The sequence below is a fragment of the Aotus nancymaae genome, unplaced genomic scaffold (genome assembly GCF_030222135.1).
Source record: "Aotus nancymaae isolate 86718 unplaced genomic scaffold, 86718_ANA_hifiasm-v0.15.2.pri h1tg000058l, whole genome shotgun sequence".
In the NCBI taxonomy this organism is placed as follows: Eukaryota; Metazoa; Chordata; class Mammalia; order Primates; family Aotidae; genus Aotus; species Aotus nancymaae.
In genome coordinates this window covers 21,095,140-21,108,164 of record NW_026988472.1, presented here as the reverse complement: position 1 = coordinate 21,108,164, position 13,025 = coordinate 21,095,140, and the positions used below count along the sequence as shown (strand labels likewise).

Below are 13,025 nucleotides of genomic sequence, written 5' to 3'. Positions count from 1 at the left end.
TGTAGGATTTTTCCGCCATTGGATACCTAATTTTGCCTCCCTGGCTAAACCTCTGTATGTAGCGGCTAAAGACACACCCACAGGACCCCTCTCCCACCCTGGGGTAGTAAAACAGGCTTTTTAAACCCTACAAACTGCCTTGTCCACGTCACCTCCACTCCAATTACCCGATCTGAACCACCCCTTCCATTTGTTCACTGATGAAAGACAGGGAATCACAGTTGGAGTCTTAACCCAGCCCCTAGGCCCTGTATATCGTCCAGTAGCCTATTTATCAAAGCAACTTGACCCCACAGTCAGGGGGTGGCAGCCTTGCCTGCGGGCTTTGGGAGCAGCAACAGAACTCACTAAGGAATCCCTAAAACTTACTTTAGGCCAGCCCATCTCGGTATTTTCTCCCCATCAGCTCACTGACCTTCTCTCCCGTAAGTCTCTCGCACACCTAGGACCTTCCCGGTTACAAGAGTTTCATTTACTTTTCATTGAAAAATCCTTCAGTTAGTCTTCATCCTTCTTCTCCACTCAACCCTGCTACTTTACTTCCCCTTCCATCCCACTCCCCTTCCCCAATTCATTCCTGTCCTGAACTAATAGAGGCATTTGCTAAACCACGAGAGGGTCTATCTAGCCTTCCACTCCCCAGGCCCGACTTTATCTTGTATGTAGATGGGAGTTCAGTAATAACGGCCGAGGGACGGTGAAAAGCAGCCTATGCTGTAGTTACAGATTCAGCCACCCTCGAGGCACGCCAACTCCCTGATGGGACAACATCCCAAAAGGCAGAGCTCATTGCCTTAACCCGAGCTCTCACACTGGCAAAAGGGAAACGGGCAAATATCTATACAGACTCCAAGTATGCTTTCCTTATTACTCATTGTCACTCTGCCCTTTGGAAAGAGCGAGGATTCCTTACCATAAAGGGGACCCCCATAGTCAATGCCACCCATATCTCAAACCTCTTGCAGGCTCTGTTACTCCCCAAAGAGGTTGCTGTCATCCACTGTCGGGGGCACCGGACCCAGCAGGATCCCATTTCTCGGGGCAATGCAAGGGCAGATGCAGTAGCGAAGGCTCTAACCAGTACCAGGCCAGCTCCTGCTCCAGTCCTGTTCCTTACCACAGCCACGTTGCCGGTGTACTCGCCATCGGAAAGACAGGACCTTATGTTAAGGGGTGGAACCAAGTCTGACCAGGGCTGGATCTTCCTAAATAATAAGATTGCCCTTCCACAAGAACAGGCTCCTAAAATTATTGCCGAAATCCACCAATCCTTACATATAGGGCCCAAAGCGTTACACCGCTTTGTGCAACCCCTCTTTTATTCACCAGGTTTGCAACAGACAATTGAGCAGGTACACAAAACATGCGTTACTTGCTCTAAGGTCTCATCTCAGGGAAGCTTGAGACTGCAGTTTCCCACCCACCAAATGCGTGGCAATCTGCCGGCTCAGGATTGGCAAATTGATTTCACCCATATGCCCACTCACAAAAAACTTCGCTACCTCCTAACCTTTGTAGATACCTTTTCAGTTGGATTGAAGCCTTCCCTACCTCTCGTGAAACAGCAGATACGGTAGCGTCCATTCTTATTCAAGAGATCATCCCCCGCTTTGGCCTACCTGCCACCATCCAGTCAGACAACGGTCCAGCATTCATAGCCCAGGTAGTCCAGCTGGTCGTCAAGTCTCTCAACATCTCCTGGAAACTACACATCCCCTACCACCCTCAGTCATCGGGTAAGGTCGAACGGGCCCACGGCATTCTCAAAGACCATTTGGCCAAACTGACCATTGAGGTAAAACTTTCTTGGCCTACTCTCCTACCTCTTGCTCTAGCCCGGATCCAAGCCACCCCACGGGAACCAACGGGCCTTAGTCCCTTTGAGTTGCTGTATGGCCAACCCTTCCTGGTCTCTCATAATTTCCTGGTACAACCACCTCCCCTAGCCACCTACCCTCCCTATCTGTCTCTCCTCCGCCACTTACTCAGGGAGCATGCAGATCGTGCTCTCCCCGTTGTTCCAGGGCCTGGAGACATGCACCTGGCAGCACCCCTTCAGCCAGGTGACAGTGTTCTCCTCCGGGAGCTCCAGACAGGATCTCTGCAGCCCAGGTGGTCAGGACCCCACATCGTTATCCTGACCACCCCCACGGCTGCCAAGCTCCTGGGTCACACCCCATGGTATCATGTGTCCCACCTTAAACCAGCACCGCAGAATGACCAGTGGAAATCCAAATCCTGGGCCCCACTCGCCTTCGCCTCACCCGCTGCCCCTGCCCATCAACTCCTGATCCTTCAAATTCTCCTCATAACATTTCTTCTAATATCTCCCCTTAAAGCCAGCCCCTACTATGCCTGGCAATTCTACTTGCAGGAATCCTGGAAACAAGGCCCCACCACTAGAACCCAATACAGCGCTACCAGCTCGTATGTGAGAAGTTGGACGTGTCCGACTCTTCAGTCGAGGTGCCAGCCGACTGACCTGTCCCCCTTACTTCGCCCCTATTCAGCAGGAAGCAGTCAGAAAGAGCGGCGCCCTCTATCTATCATCAAAAGGTCGGAATGTAAGGTTGGCTGCATCGTGGAGAGTTCGGACACGCCTCCTCCCCTCGCTGGGAGCTCGGACACGCCTCCTTCCCTTGCCGGGAGCTCAGACACGCCTCCTCCCCCCACCGGGAGCCCGGGGAAAAAAGCCCCATCAGGACTTACCTGATACCATCCAGGCCCCACTCCCTTCCATCCGGGTCCCACTCCCCTCCATTCTGTCCCATCCACCTTGGCCACAGCCAATCGGATACCTCCACTCCCTATAAAACCCTGTGCCTGATAGGAATCCGGGCGACTTCTCCGGCCCTTCCTGTCCGGACCGCAGAACCTCGTCCGGGAGCCTGAATAAATTCCCTTGCATTGGATTATTTTCGTGCTGGCCTCAGTTTCTCCGTTTCGTCTTCGGCGAAAACAGACCTTACACTAAGCATGCTTAAAGTACTAGAATAAAAAAACGTAAGCATAAAACAACACACTGATTTAAAAGACCAGATTGATTTGAAAAAGAACAAAAATACAACTTCACTTAAAATGTGAAAGATGTGATCACTGAAATTAAAACTCAATAGGTGGGTTATATAGCCAAGTAGTCTCAGCTGAAGAGAAACTATGAAATTAATGAAAGCCCTGAAATTACCCAGAATATCACTTAGACATGGAAAACATGAAAGTGACAATAAAAGATATGGAAAACATGAAAGTGACAATAAAAGATATGTACCATAAAATAAAAAGTTTTATATCAGAATTTGAAAGGAGAGAGAGAAAATATTCAAATATATAATAAAAGAGAATTTTAAAAAATATGATGAATGACATAAATTCTCAGATTCAAGAGTCATAATAAATTCCAAGTAAGTTAAAATTTAAAACTCCATACCTGCTGGGCACAGTGGCTCAGGCCTGTAATCCCAGTACTTTGGGAAGCCCAATGGGGTGGATCACCTGAGTTCAGGTGTTTGAAACCAGCCTGACCAACATGGTGAAACTCTGTCTCTTCTAAAAATACAAAATTAGTCAGGTGTGGTGGCACATGCCTGTAATCCCAGCTACTTGGGAGGCTGAGGCAGGAGAATTGCTTGAACCCAGGAGGTGGAGGCTGCAGTGAGCCAAGATCACACCACTGTACTCCAGCCTGGGCAACAAAAGTGAAACTCCGTCTCAAAAAAAAAAAAAATCCATACTTAAGCATCTCATAGTAAACTGAAACACATCAAAGACAATCTAAAAAGCAGCCATAGAGAAATGGCAGGTTATATACCAAGTTATCAGCAATTATACTAAAGCAAAATTATAGACAGCAATAATGGGAGCAGATACTAAGAGAAAATAGCTGTCAACCAGCCATATTATCATTTAAGAACTATGGTAAAATAAAGATCTTTTCAAGTGAACAGAAACTAAAAGTTTTAACTGTCAACAGACATCTGTGATAGGAACTTCCAAAAGATTTCTTCAGAAAGAGTAAGAATTCCAGAAGAGACATCTGAGTAAAAAAGTGGTATAAAACATATAAATAACATATGATTTGTGATGTTAAAAAATTTTAAACACTGGGTACTATAACTTTTAAAATAAGAAAGAAGGGGTGATAGGCAAGAAAATTCTTCTAAGATCCTGGCATTATTTGGGAAAAATATAGGAACACTGATGAGCTTTAGATTTTAGGTATGCATGTTAAAAATTTCAAAGATAAAATCCAGCTGTATAGGCCATTTATAAGAGACACATCTAAAGCATAAGTTAAAGGATGAAAAAAAGATCATCATTCAAATGCTAACCAAAGGAAAGGTAGTATATTAAAAAATCCTGGGCTCGGCCGGGCGCGGTGGCTCACGCCTATAATCCCAGCACTTTGGGAGGCCAAGGCGGGTGGATCATGGATCACGAGGTCAAGAGATCGAGACCATCCTGGTCAACATGGTGAAACCCCGTCTCTACTAAAAATACAAAAATTAGCTGGGCATGGTAGCGCATGCCTGTAGTCCCAGCTACTCGGCAGGCTAGGGCAGAAGAATTGCTTGAACCCATGAGGTGGAGGTTGCGGTGAGCCGAGATCACGCCATTGCACTCCATCCTGGGTAACAAGAGCGAAACTCCGTCTCAAAAAAAAAAAAAAAAAAATGCAACATCACCTGAAATTCTTCAGGTTTTCGGGCCATAAGAACTCATATTAAGAGAGTTAAATTGTGTGAATCACCATATGAAAAGTAAAAGGAGCTGGGCACAGTGGCTCAAGCCTGTAATCCCAGCACTTTGGGAGGCCGAGGCGGGTGGATCACGAGGTCAAGAGATCGAGACTATCCTGGTCAACATGGTGAAACCCCATCTCTACTAATACAAAAAATTAGCTGGGCATGGTGGCGCGTGCCTGTAATCCCAGCTACTCAGGAGGCTGAGGCAGGAGAATTGCCTGAACCCAGGAGGCGGAAGTTGCAGTGAGCCGAGATCGCGCCATTGAACTCCAGCTTGGGTAACAAGAGCGAAACTCCATCTCAAAAAAAAAAAAAAAAAAAAAGTAAAAGGAACAATTCAATACTTTGGTCTTAGCATTAAAAAGGATAATTCATTTCACTTACCTTCGTTTTTTTCATGTCTTTGCTTGGTGTTGATTCTTTATTTTCTAGGATTTCTAATGAACTGCTTTTGGCATGATCAGGCATGTTTCCTACAATTGGATCATTCAGAAATACTACTTTAATATGAAAAAGAAAAGACCTGATGCTTTCAGTGAAACTCTATGAACCCCGAGTTGTGGGATAATACTAAAAGGGCTCACCACTGGAGTAGTGGACAATATCTACCCTGCATATTTCCTGAAAAGTTGAGTTAAAGTGAAAAGCCCAGAATTACCTCACCAAAATTGTCAATGTTTAGATGACCAGTATCCAAATATTGCTACAAAGGTAATAGCAAATGTTAGAGAAGACTTCTGTAAAATACAAATTACTTTAAAAATTAATGTAGTTATGACTACATTCTTTGTACTCAAACAGATATTCTATTTTTTGGTGTTTCAAATTAATCCACATGTTCTGTATCTGAATAATTATCTTTAAAGTATACTTGTAAGGCATATTCATTGTTTTAATTTTATATAATCAACTACTTAAAGCTTATATTAATTTATTTGTAGCACTTTAGGCTATATGTTAAGAATACTTAGAGGTAACATATTTTTTTAACACTTGCCTAAAACATTCTAAAACGTACTACTCTTGTGGCAGAAGTTAAAAGGAACAGGATGAAGGAAAGTATTCCTTCCTCAGCTTATGTTTAGATCCAATATCCAGTATTACAGATAGTTATTTTTTATGAGAACACAGTAAAATGCATACTGCAGTGTGATGGTGTGGAAACAATGTGGGAGTCATACTGCAGAAACAGATGATTTGGGTCTAGATTATGTAGATTTCAAGAGTAAGCACAGTCTTCCCTATTCCACAGCACCTGTTTTCTGACACTAATAGGTAGGCTTAGGAAAGAACTTCCCTTCAGTGTCTATAGTAAGATCAGAGACTCAGGTCTGGGCCCCTGGGAGGGAATAATTGGGTGACCACTGTGGCTTTAGGCCAGCCCAGTTGTCCCAACTTGGTTAGGCAATGGAGTCTGGCAGTGCTCACTAGAAATATAAATTGGAATCTGGGGCAAAAGCTTGATTTAATAATACTGATCAAATAGAGAGAAAAAAGGTAGTAAAAAGGCTACTTAAATTCCTTAACACCAGCCAGGTGCGGTGGCTCACACCTGTAATCCCAGCATTTTGGGAGACCAAGGTGGGCAGACCACTTGAGGTCAGGCATTTAAGACCAGCTTGGCCAACATGGCGAAAGCCCATCTCTACTAAAAATACAAAAATTAGCCAGGCATAGTGGCAGAAGCCTGTAATCCCAGCTACTCAGGAGGCTGAGGCAGAAGAATCACTTGAACCTGGGAGGCAGAGGTTACGATGAGCCGAGATTGTCCCATTGCACTCCAGCCTGGGCAACAAGAGTGAAACTCTGTCTCAAAAAAAAAAAAATCCTTAACACGTAAGCAGCAATGAATAATGCAAATATTTGTATGTGAAGAAGCTGTGGTGGTTATATATAAGAACAGGTAAGCCTGTATCACATATTTCATAGCTTTTTATGAGGATCATGTGACAGTAAAAACTATTAAAAGATATGTAAGCTTATAATTACCCAATTATGGCATATATATGCATATATATGTGTGCATGTATGTATATATGTTATCAAACGTGCTCATACCTTTTGGGTTTTCATTGTATTCAAAAATGGCTCGTTCCTTTAGGTTGGCTTTTTCTTTCTATAAACAATAACAAAGCAATATAACAACAAATAGTTTTGTGCTGGTCTAGAAAACTTAGTCTGAATATTTAAGCAGGTTCCAGTCTCTTCCTCTAGCTAATGACATAAACATGTGACAATTATTTCACTTTGCTGAGCTCCTGTAAAATGAGGAGCCTTAGATGCTGACTGATTGCAAATGTCCTCCTAGCTTAAAACTGTGTCATTAAAAAAACTGTATGATTCAAGAATTCTCCTCAAAGAAGATTCATGAACACTAATTGGCATATGACTTGTCTCAACATTTTACAATGTCAAATTAGTATTGAATGATTTCTATGTTAAAGAATCTTAAAGACCACCCTGACCTGAACTCATCAATGTTCCCTATAAACAGAACCATTTTCTCCTTCTGAAAGAAAATAATAACTGCTAGAATATGTTTTTTCCTAGTAAGAGAAAGGAGTCGGAAAAAGAAGGAACCAAGGAATAGAACGACCTTTAGCAAAATATCAATTTGTAAATTAAAAATGTATGTACACAAAACATGTTTCACAAGTACACATTCAAATAAAATGACAAGTATGTTTCACTGGTTGTCTATGTTAGGGAAAAAGGGGAAGGGGAATGGAGCTAATAGGAAATACATTTACATGAGAAGAGCCTTGCACAGACCAATGAGAGTGTTTCATCAACTAGAAGGTATGACTAACTCAGTGTTCCGCATAAGAGGTTCAAAAATTGAAAACAAAAATGAATCAGTACAATGTCATGCAGTTTGGGTTGCAGAATTCCATACTTCAGAAGTTAATCCAGAGTAGTGTTAGCAAATGAATGATTTCAAACCTACCAACTATCTCCTAGCAAGGTCACTCTCAGTCAAAACTGCCAATGGAAGAGATTATGCTTTGGGCATCTCTAGCTCCACTTTCAGGGTGATTTTTGCTTCCTTAGTGATATCTTCTCCTATTCCCTCTCTATATACTTTTGTCTAGACTGCATGTTTCAAGAACTGATCACAACTTCAAATACTGCTGTGACCAGCTTTCATTCATTCACACATGTAAATATAAGCAAGTGTGCATACACATACACACCCCATTTCTGCCACCAGTGCCAGGGCTCCTAACTTTGCACTTTCAGCATTTCAAGGACCAGGTGCTGAACTTCTTGGTTAATTTCCCAACAGTGTACTATCCTGGCCCATACCACTCTACTTCCTCTCATGTGGGAAGCAGAATGCTACCAAGCAGCATTCTAGAAAGTGTGCTAGAGATTGATCCAAGATGGCCAAATAGGAACAGCTCCAGAGTGCAGTTCCCAGCTAGAACAGTGCAGAGGGTGAGTGCTCACCACATTTCCAAACAAGTTTTCACTGCCCACATACCAGGAGATTCCTGGGCTGAAAAGCGCCATGAGTTTTCAGTGCGGCTGTTTCAGCCACTGCTGGGTCAGTGTACAGAAACTCATACAAGTCTGGGCAGCCGTTTCGACTGGCGCCTGAAATGCCTAGAAGACAGAGCCACACATTCAACTGAAAGGGAGGGGGCTGAGATGGGGAACCAGGCGATCTGGCTTGGTGGGTACCACCCCCACAAAACAAGCAATCTGAAACGCTCTGGATTGAGAGTTTCACAACAAGCGCAGCTAGACCCAGGACCGTCCAGCTCAGTGGGGAGAAGGGTGTCCCCCACTACCGAGGCAGATCACACAGCAGCTGGGCAGAGCCTGTGGCAGCTCAGCAACACCTCTGCTGGCAGACTGTGACTAGACTACGCTGTGTGGGGCAGGGCATCTATGAAAAAAGGCAGAAGCACAACAGGAACTTTTATAAATAAAGCCAACCTTCCTAGGACAGAGCACCTGGGAAAAGAGGCAGTTATGAGTTCAGCTGCAGCAGACTTAAAGGTACCTGCCCAGCAGCTCTGCATGGAACAGCAGAGCTCCCAACACAGCACTTGAGCTCCTATAAGGGACAGACTGTCTCCTCAAGCAATTCCCCATATACCCAAAGAGACATCCCATAAAGGAGAGCTCGGGCCGACATCTGGTGGGTACCCTTCTGGGATGAGGATAGCAGAGGAAGAAACCGGTGGCAACCCTTGCTGTTCTGCAGCCCCCGCCGGTGATCCCCAGGCGAGAGGGGTCTGGAGTGGACCTCCAGCAGTCCTGCAGCAGAGGGGCCTGACTGTTAGAAGGAAAACTAAGAAGCAGAAAGAAATAGCTTCAACATCAATAAAAAAGGATGTCCACTCAGAGACCCCATCCGAAAGTCACCAATTACAAAGACCACAGGTAGATAAAACCACTAAGATAGGAAGAAACCAGCACAAAAAGAATGAAAACACCAAAAACCAGAATGCCTCTCCTCCTCCAAGGGATCACAACTCACCAGCTAGGGATCAAAGATGGATGGAGAATGAGTCATGAATTGACAGAAACAGGCTTCAGAAGATGGGTAACAAACTTCTCAGAGCAAAAGAACATGTGGTAACCCAATGCAAAGAAACTAAGAACCCAGAAAAAAGGTTAGATGAAATGCTAACTAGAATAAACAGCTTAGACAAGAATATAAACGACTTGACGGAGCTGAAAAACACAGCACGAGAACTTTGCGAAGCATACACAAGTTTCAATGTTGAATTGACCAAGCAGAAGAAAGGATATCAGAGACTGAAGGTCAATTCAATGAAATAAAATGAGAAGGCAAGAATAGAGAAAAAAGAATGAAAAGAAATGAACAAAGCCTCCAAGAAATATGGGATTATGTGAAAAGATCAAATCTACATTTGATAGGTGTACCTAAATGTGACAGAGAGAATGAATCCAAGCTGGAAAACACTCTTTAGGATATTATCCAGGAGAACTTCCCCAACCTAGCAAGGCAGGCCAACATTCAAGTCCAGGAAATACAGAGAACACCACAAAGATATTCCTCAAGAAGAGCAACCCCAAGGTACATAATCATCAGATTCACCAGGGTTGAAATGAAGGAAAAAATGCTAAGGGCAGCAAGAGAGAAAGGCTGGCTTACCCACAAAGGGAAGCCCATCACACTCACAGCGGATCTCTCGGCAGAAACCCTACAAGCTGGAAGAGAGTAGGGGCCAATATTTAACATCCTTAAAGAAAAGAACTTTCAACCTAGAATTTCATATCCAACCAAACTGAGCTTCATAAGCAAAGGAGAAAGAAAATCCTTTATGGACAAGCAATTGCTAAGAGATTTTGTCACCACCAGGCCTGCCTTACAAGAGCTCCTGAAAGAAGCACTAAACAAGGAAAGGAACAACCAGTACCAGCCACTCCAAAAATGTACCAGATGGTAAAGACCATCGAAACAATGAAGAAAATGTGTTAACTAATGGGCAAAATATCCAGCTAGCATCAAAATGGCAGGATCAAATTCACACACAACAATATTAACCTTAAATGTAAATGGACTAAATGCCCCAATCAAAAGACACAGACTGGCAAACTGGATAAAAAGTCAAAACCCATCAGTGTGCTGTATTTAAGAAACCCATCTCATGTGCAAGGACACACATAGGCTAAAAATAAAAGGATGGAGGAAGATTTATCAAGCAAATGGAGAGCAAAAAAAAGCAGGAGTTTCAATCCTACTCTCTGATAAAATGGACTTTAAACCAACAAGGATCAAAAGAGACAAAGAAGGCCGTTACAAAATGGTAAAAGGATCAATGCAACAAGAAGAACAAACGATCCTAAATATATACTCACCCAATACAAGAGCACCCAGGTACAAAAAGCAAGTTCTTAACAACCTACAAAGAGACTTCAACTCCCTCACAATAATAGTGGGAGACTTTAACACTCTACTGTCAATATTAGACAGATCAACGAGACAGAAAATTAACAAGGATATCCAGATCTGAACTCAGATCTGGACCAAGCAGACCTAATAGACATCTACAGAAATCTCTACCCCAAATCCACAGAATATACATTCTTCTCAGCACCGCATGGCACCTACTCTAAAATTGACCATATAATTGGAAGTAAATCACTCCTCAGCAAATGCAGAAGAACAAAAATCATAACAGTCTCTCAGATCACAGTGCAATCAAATTAGAACTCAGAATTAAGAAACTAACTCAGAACCGCACAACTTCATGGAAACTGAGCAACTGGCTCCTGAATGTCAACTAGATAAACAATGAAATGAAGGCAGAAATAAAGGTGTTCTTCGAAACCAATGAGAACTTAGACACAAGGTACCAGAATCTCTGGGACACATTTAAAGCAGTGTCTAGAGGGAAATTTATAGCAATAAATTGTGGGGATCGCTCCAGCGTAGAGACCCCTAAGTGTCTCCGCCATAATGGAGTTTGAGCCCAGACACATTTCTCCCCTCCTGGACGCAGTCGAGGTAAGGGAAAGAAGGAAGTGCAAGAAGTTTGATTTTGCAGAAGTTTATTTCTGGTTCACTGATCTAACAGTTTGGCTGGGTGAAGGCTGTGTGGTTTCACTGCGTGTTGTATTTCTTGAAGTTTATGTTCTGGGCTAGTTTTTATGACTCTGTTACCAGGTACTCACTGAAGCTTGTGACTATTCATATGACATTTGAAATTGTTACCTTTAAGATTTATACCTTGGTTTGACCGTTGTAAATGTGATCTTGTTTCTGTGTTTTCGAATATCAGATAAGTAGAAAAGGTCACCTGTTTGTTTTATGACTTCTTGATCAATCTTTATGACAGTTGATTGTATGCTTCTCCTTTTACTAGTTTTAACTTGAACCCCAGGCTTGCAATGTTATAACTTTCTCTTCTCCTTTGTTGTAGTAACCTCACTAAGTAACCTGATGTCAGCCACTGCAGGCTAAAGGGTATATAATGAGACCCTGTGCACAAAATAAATGGCTGACTTGGGCAATCCTCGTCAGTCCTCCAGACCCCATACTGATCTGTCATTCTTTTCTTCCGCGCACTCTCTCTTCCAGGTATTGAGACCCTCTTGGTGGTCAAGAGACCCCCGGCAGACGTGCCGATCTCACGGACCACAACAATAAATGCCCACCAGAGAAGCAAGGAAAGATCTAAAATCGATACCCTATCGTCAAAATTGAAAGAGCTAGAGGAGCAAGATCAAAAAAACTCAAAAGCTAGCAGAAGACAAGAAACAACTAAGAGCAGAGCAGAACTGAAGGAGACCGAGACACAAAAAACCCTTCAAGAAATCAGTAAATCCAGGAGCTGGTTTTTTGAAAAGATCGACAAAATAGACCGCTAGCCAGATTAATAAAAAAGAAAAGGGAGAAGAATCAAATAGATGCAATAAAAAACAATAAAGGGGATATCAACACTGATACCACAGAAATACAAATTACAATCAGAGATTATTACAAACAACTCTATGCACATAAACCAGTAAACCTGGAAGAAATTGATAAATTCCTGGACACTTGCACCCTCCCAATGCTAAACCAGGCAGAAGTTGAAACCTTTAACAGACCAATAACAAGGGCTGAATTTGAGGTAGCAATTAATAGCCTACCAACAAAAAAAGGCCAGGTCCAGGCAGGTTCACAGCTGAATTCTACTAGATGTACAAAGAAGAGCTGGTACCATTCCTTCTGAAACTATTCCAAATAATCCAAAAAGAGGGAATCCTTCCCAAATCATTTTATGAGACCAACATCATCCTGATACCAAAACCCAGCAGAGACTCAATAAAAAAAGAAAACTTCAGGCCAATATCCATGATGAACATAGATGCAAAAATCTTCAACAAAATACTGGCAAACAGATAGCAACAGCACATCAAAAAGCTTATCCATCACGATCAAGTAGGCTTCATTCCAGGGATGCAAGGCTGGTTCCACATACGCAAGTCTATAAACGTAATCCACCACATAAACAGAATGAAAAACAGAAACCACATGATTATCTCAATAGATGCAGAGAAGGCCTGCGACAAAATTCAACAGCCTTTTATGCTAAAAACTCTCAATAAACTAGGTATCAAAGGAACGTATCTCAAAATAATAAAAGCTATTTACGACAAATCTACAGCCAATATCATACTGAACGGGCAAAAACTGGAAGCATTCCCTTTGAAATCCAGCACTAGACAAGGATGCCCTCTGTCACCACTCCTATTCAAAACAGTATATTGGAAGTTCTAGCCAGAGCAATTAGGCAAGAAAAAAAAATAAAGGGTATT

At 42.7% G+C, this 13,025-nt stretch overlaps 1 protein-coding gene across 3 annotated transcripts in view; it reads right to left on the bottom strand.

The window, feature by feature from the left end:
- RPGR (retinitis pigmentosa GTPase regulator) overlaps positions 1–13,025 on the bottom strand; it is a 79,119-nt gene that overhangs the window by 6,623 nt on the left and 59,471 nt on the right. For 2 of the 3 annotated variants that reach the window (XM_021673271.2, XM_021673272.2), the window contains 2 exons: positions 6,801–6,858; positions 5,127–5,215 (listed from right to left, as the gene is read on the bottom strand). The exons of the other annotated variant lie outside the window; for it this stretch is intronic. In XM_021673271.2, the coding sequence (XP_021528946.2) occupies positions 5,127–5,215; positions 6,801–6,858 (147 nt within the window). The remainder of the gene's footprint in view (positions 1–5,126; positions 5,216–6,800; positions 6,859–13,025) is intronic. 3 annotated transcript variants of the gene reach the window in all.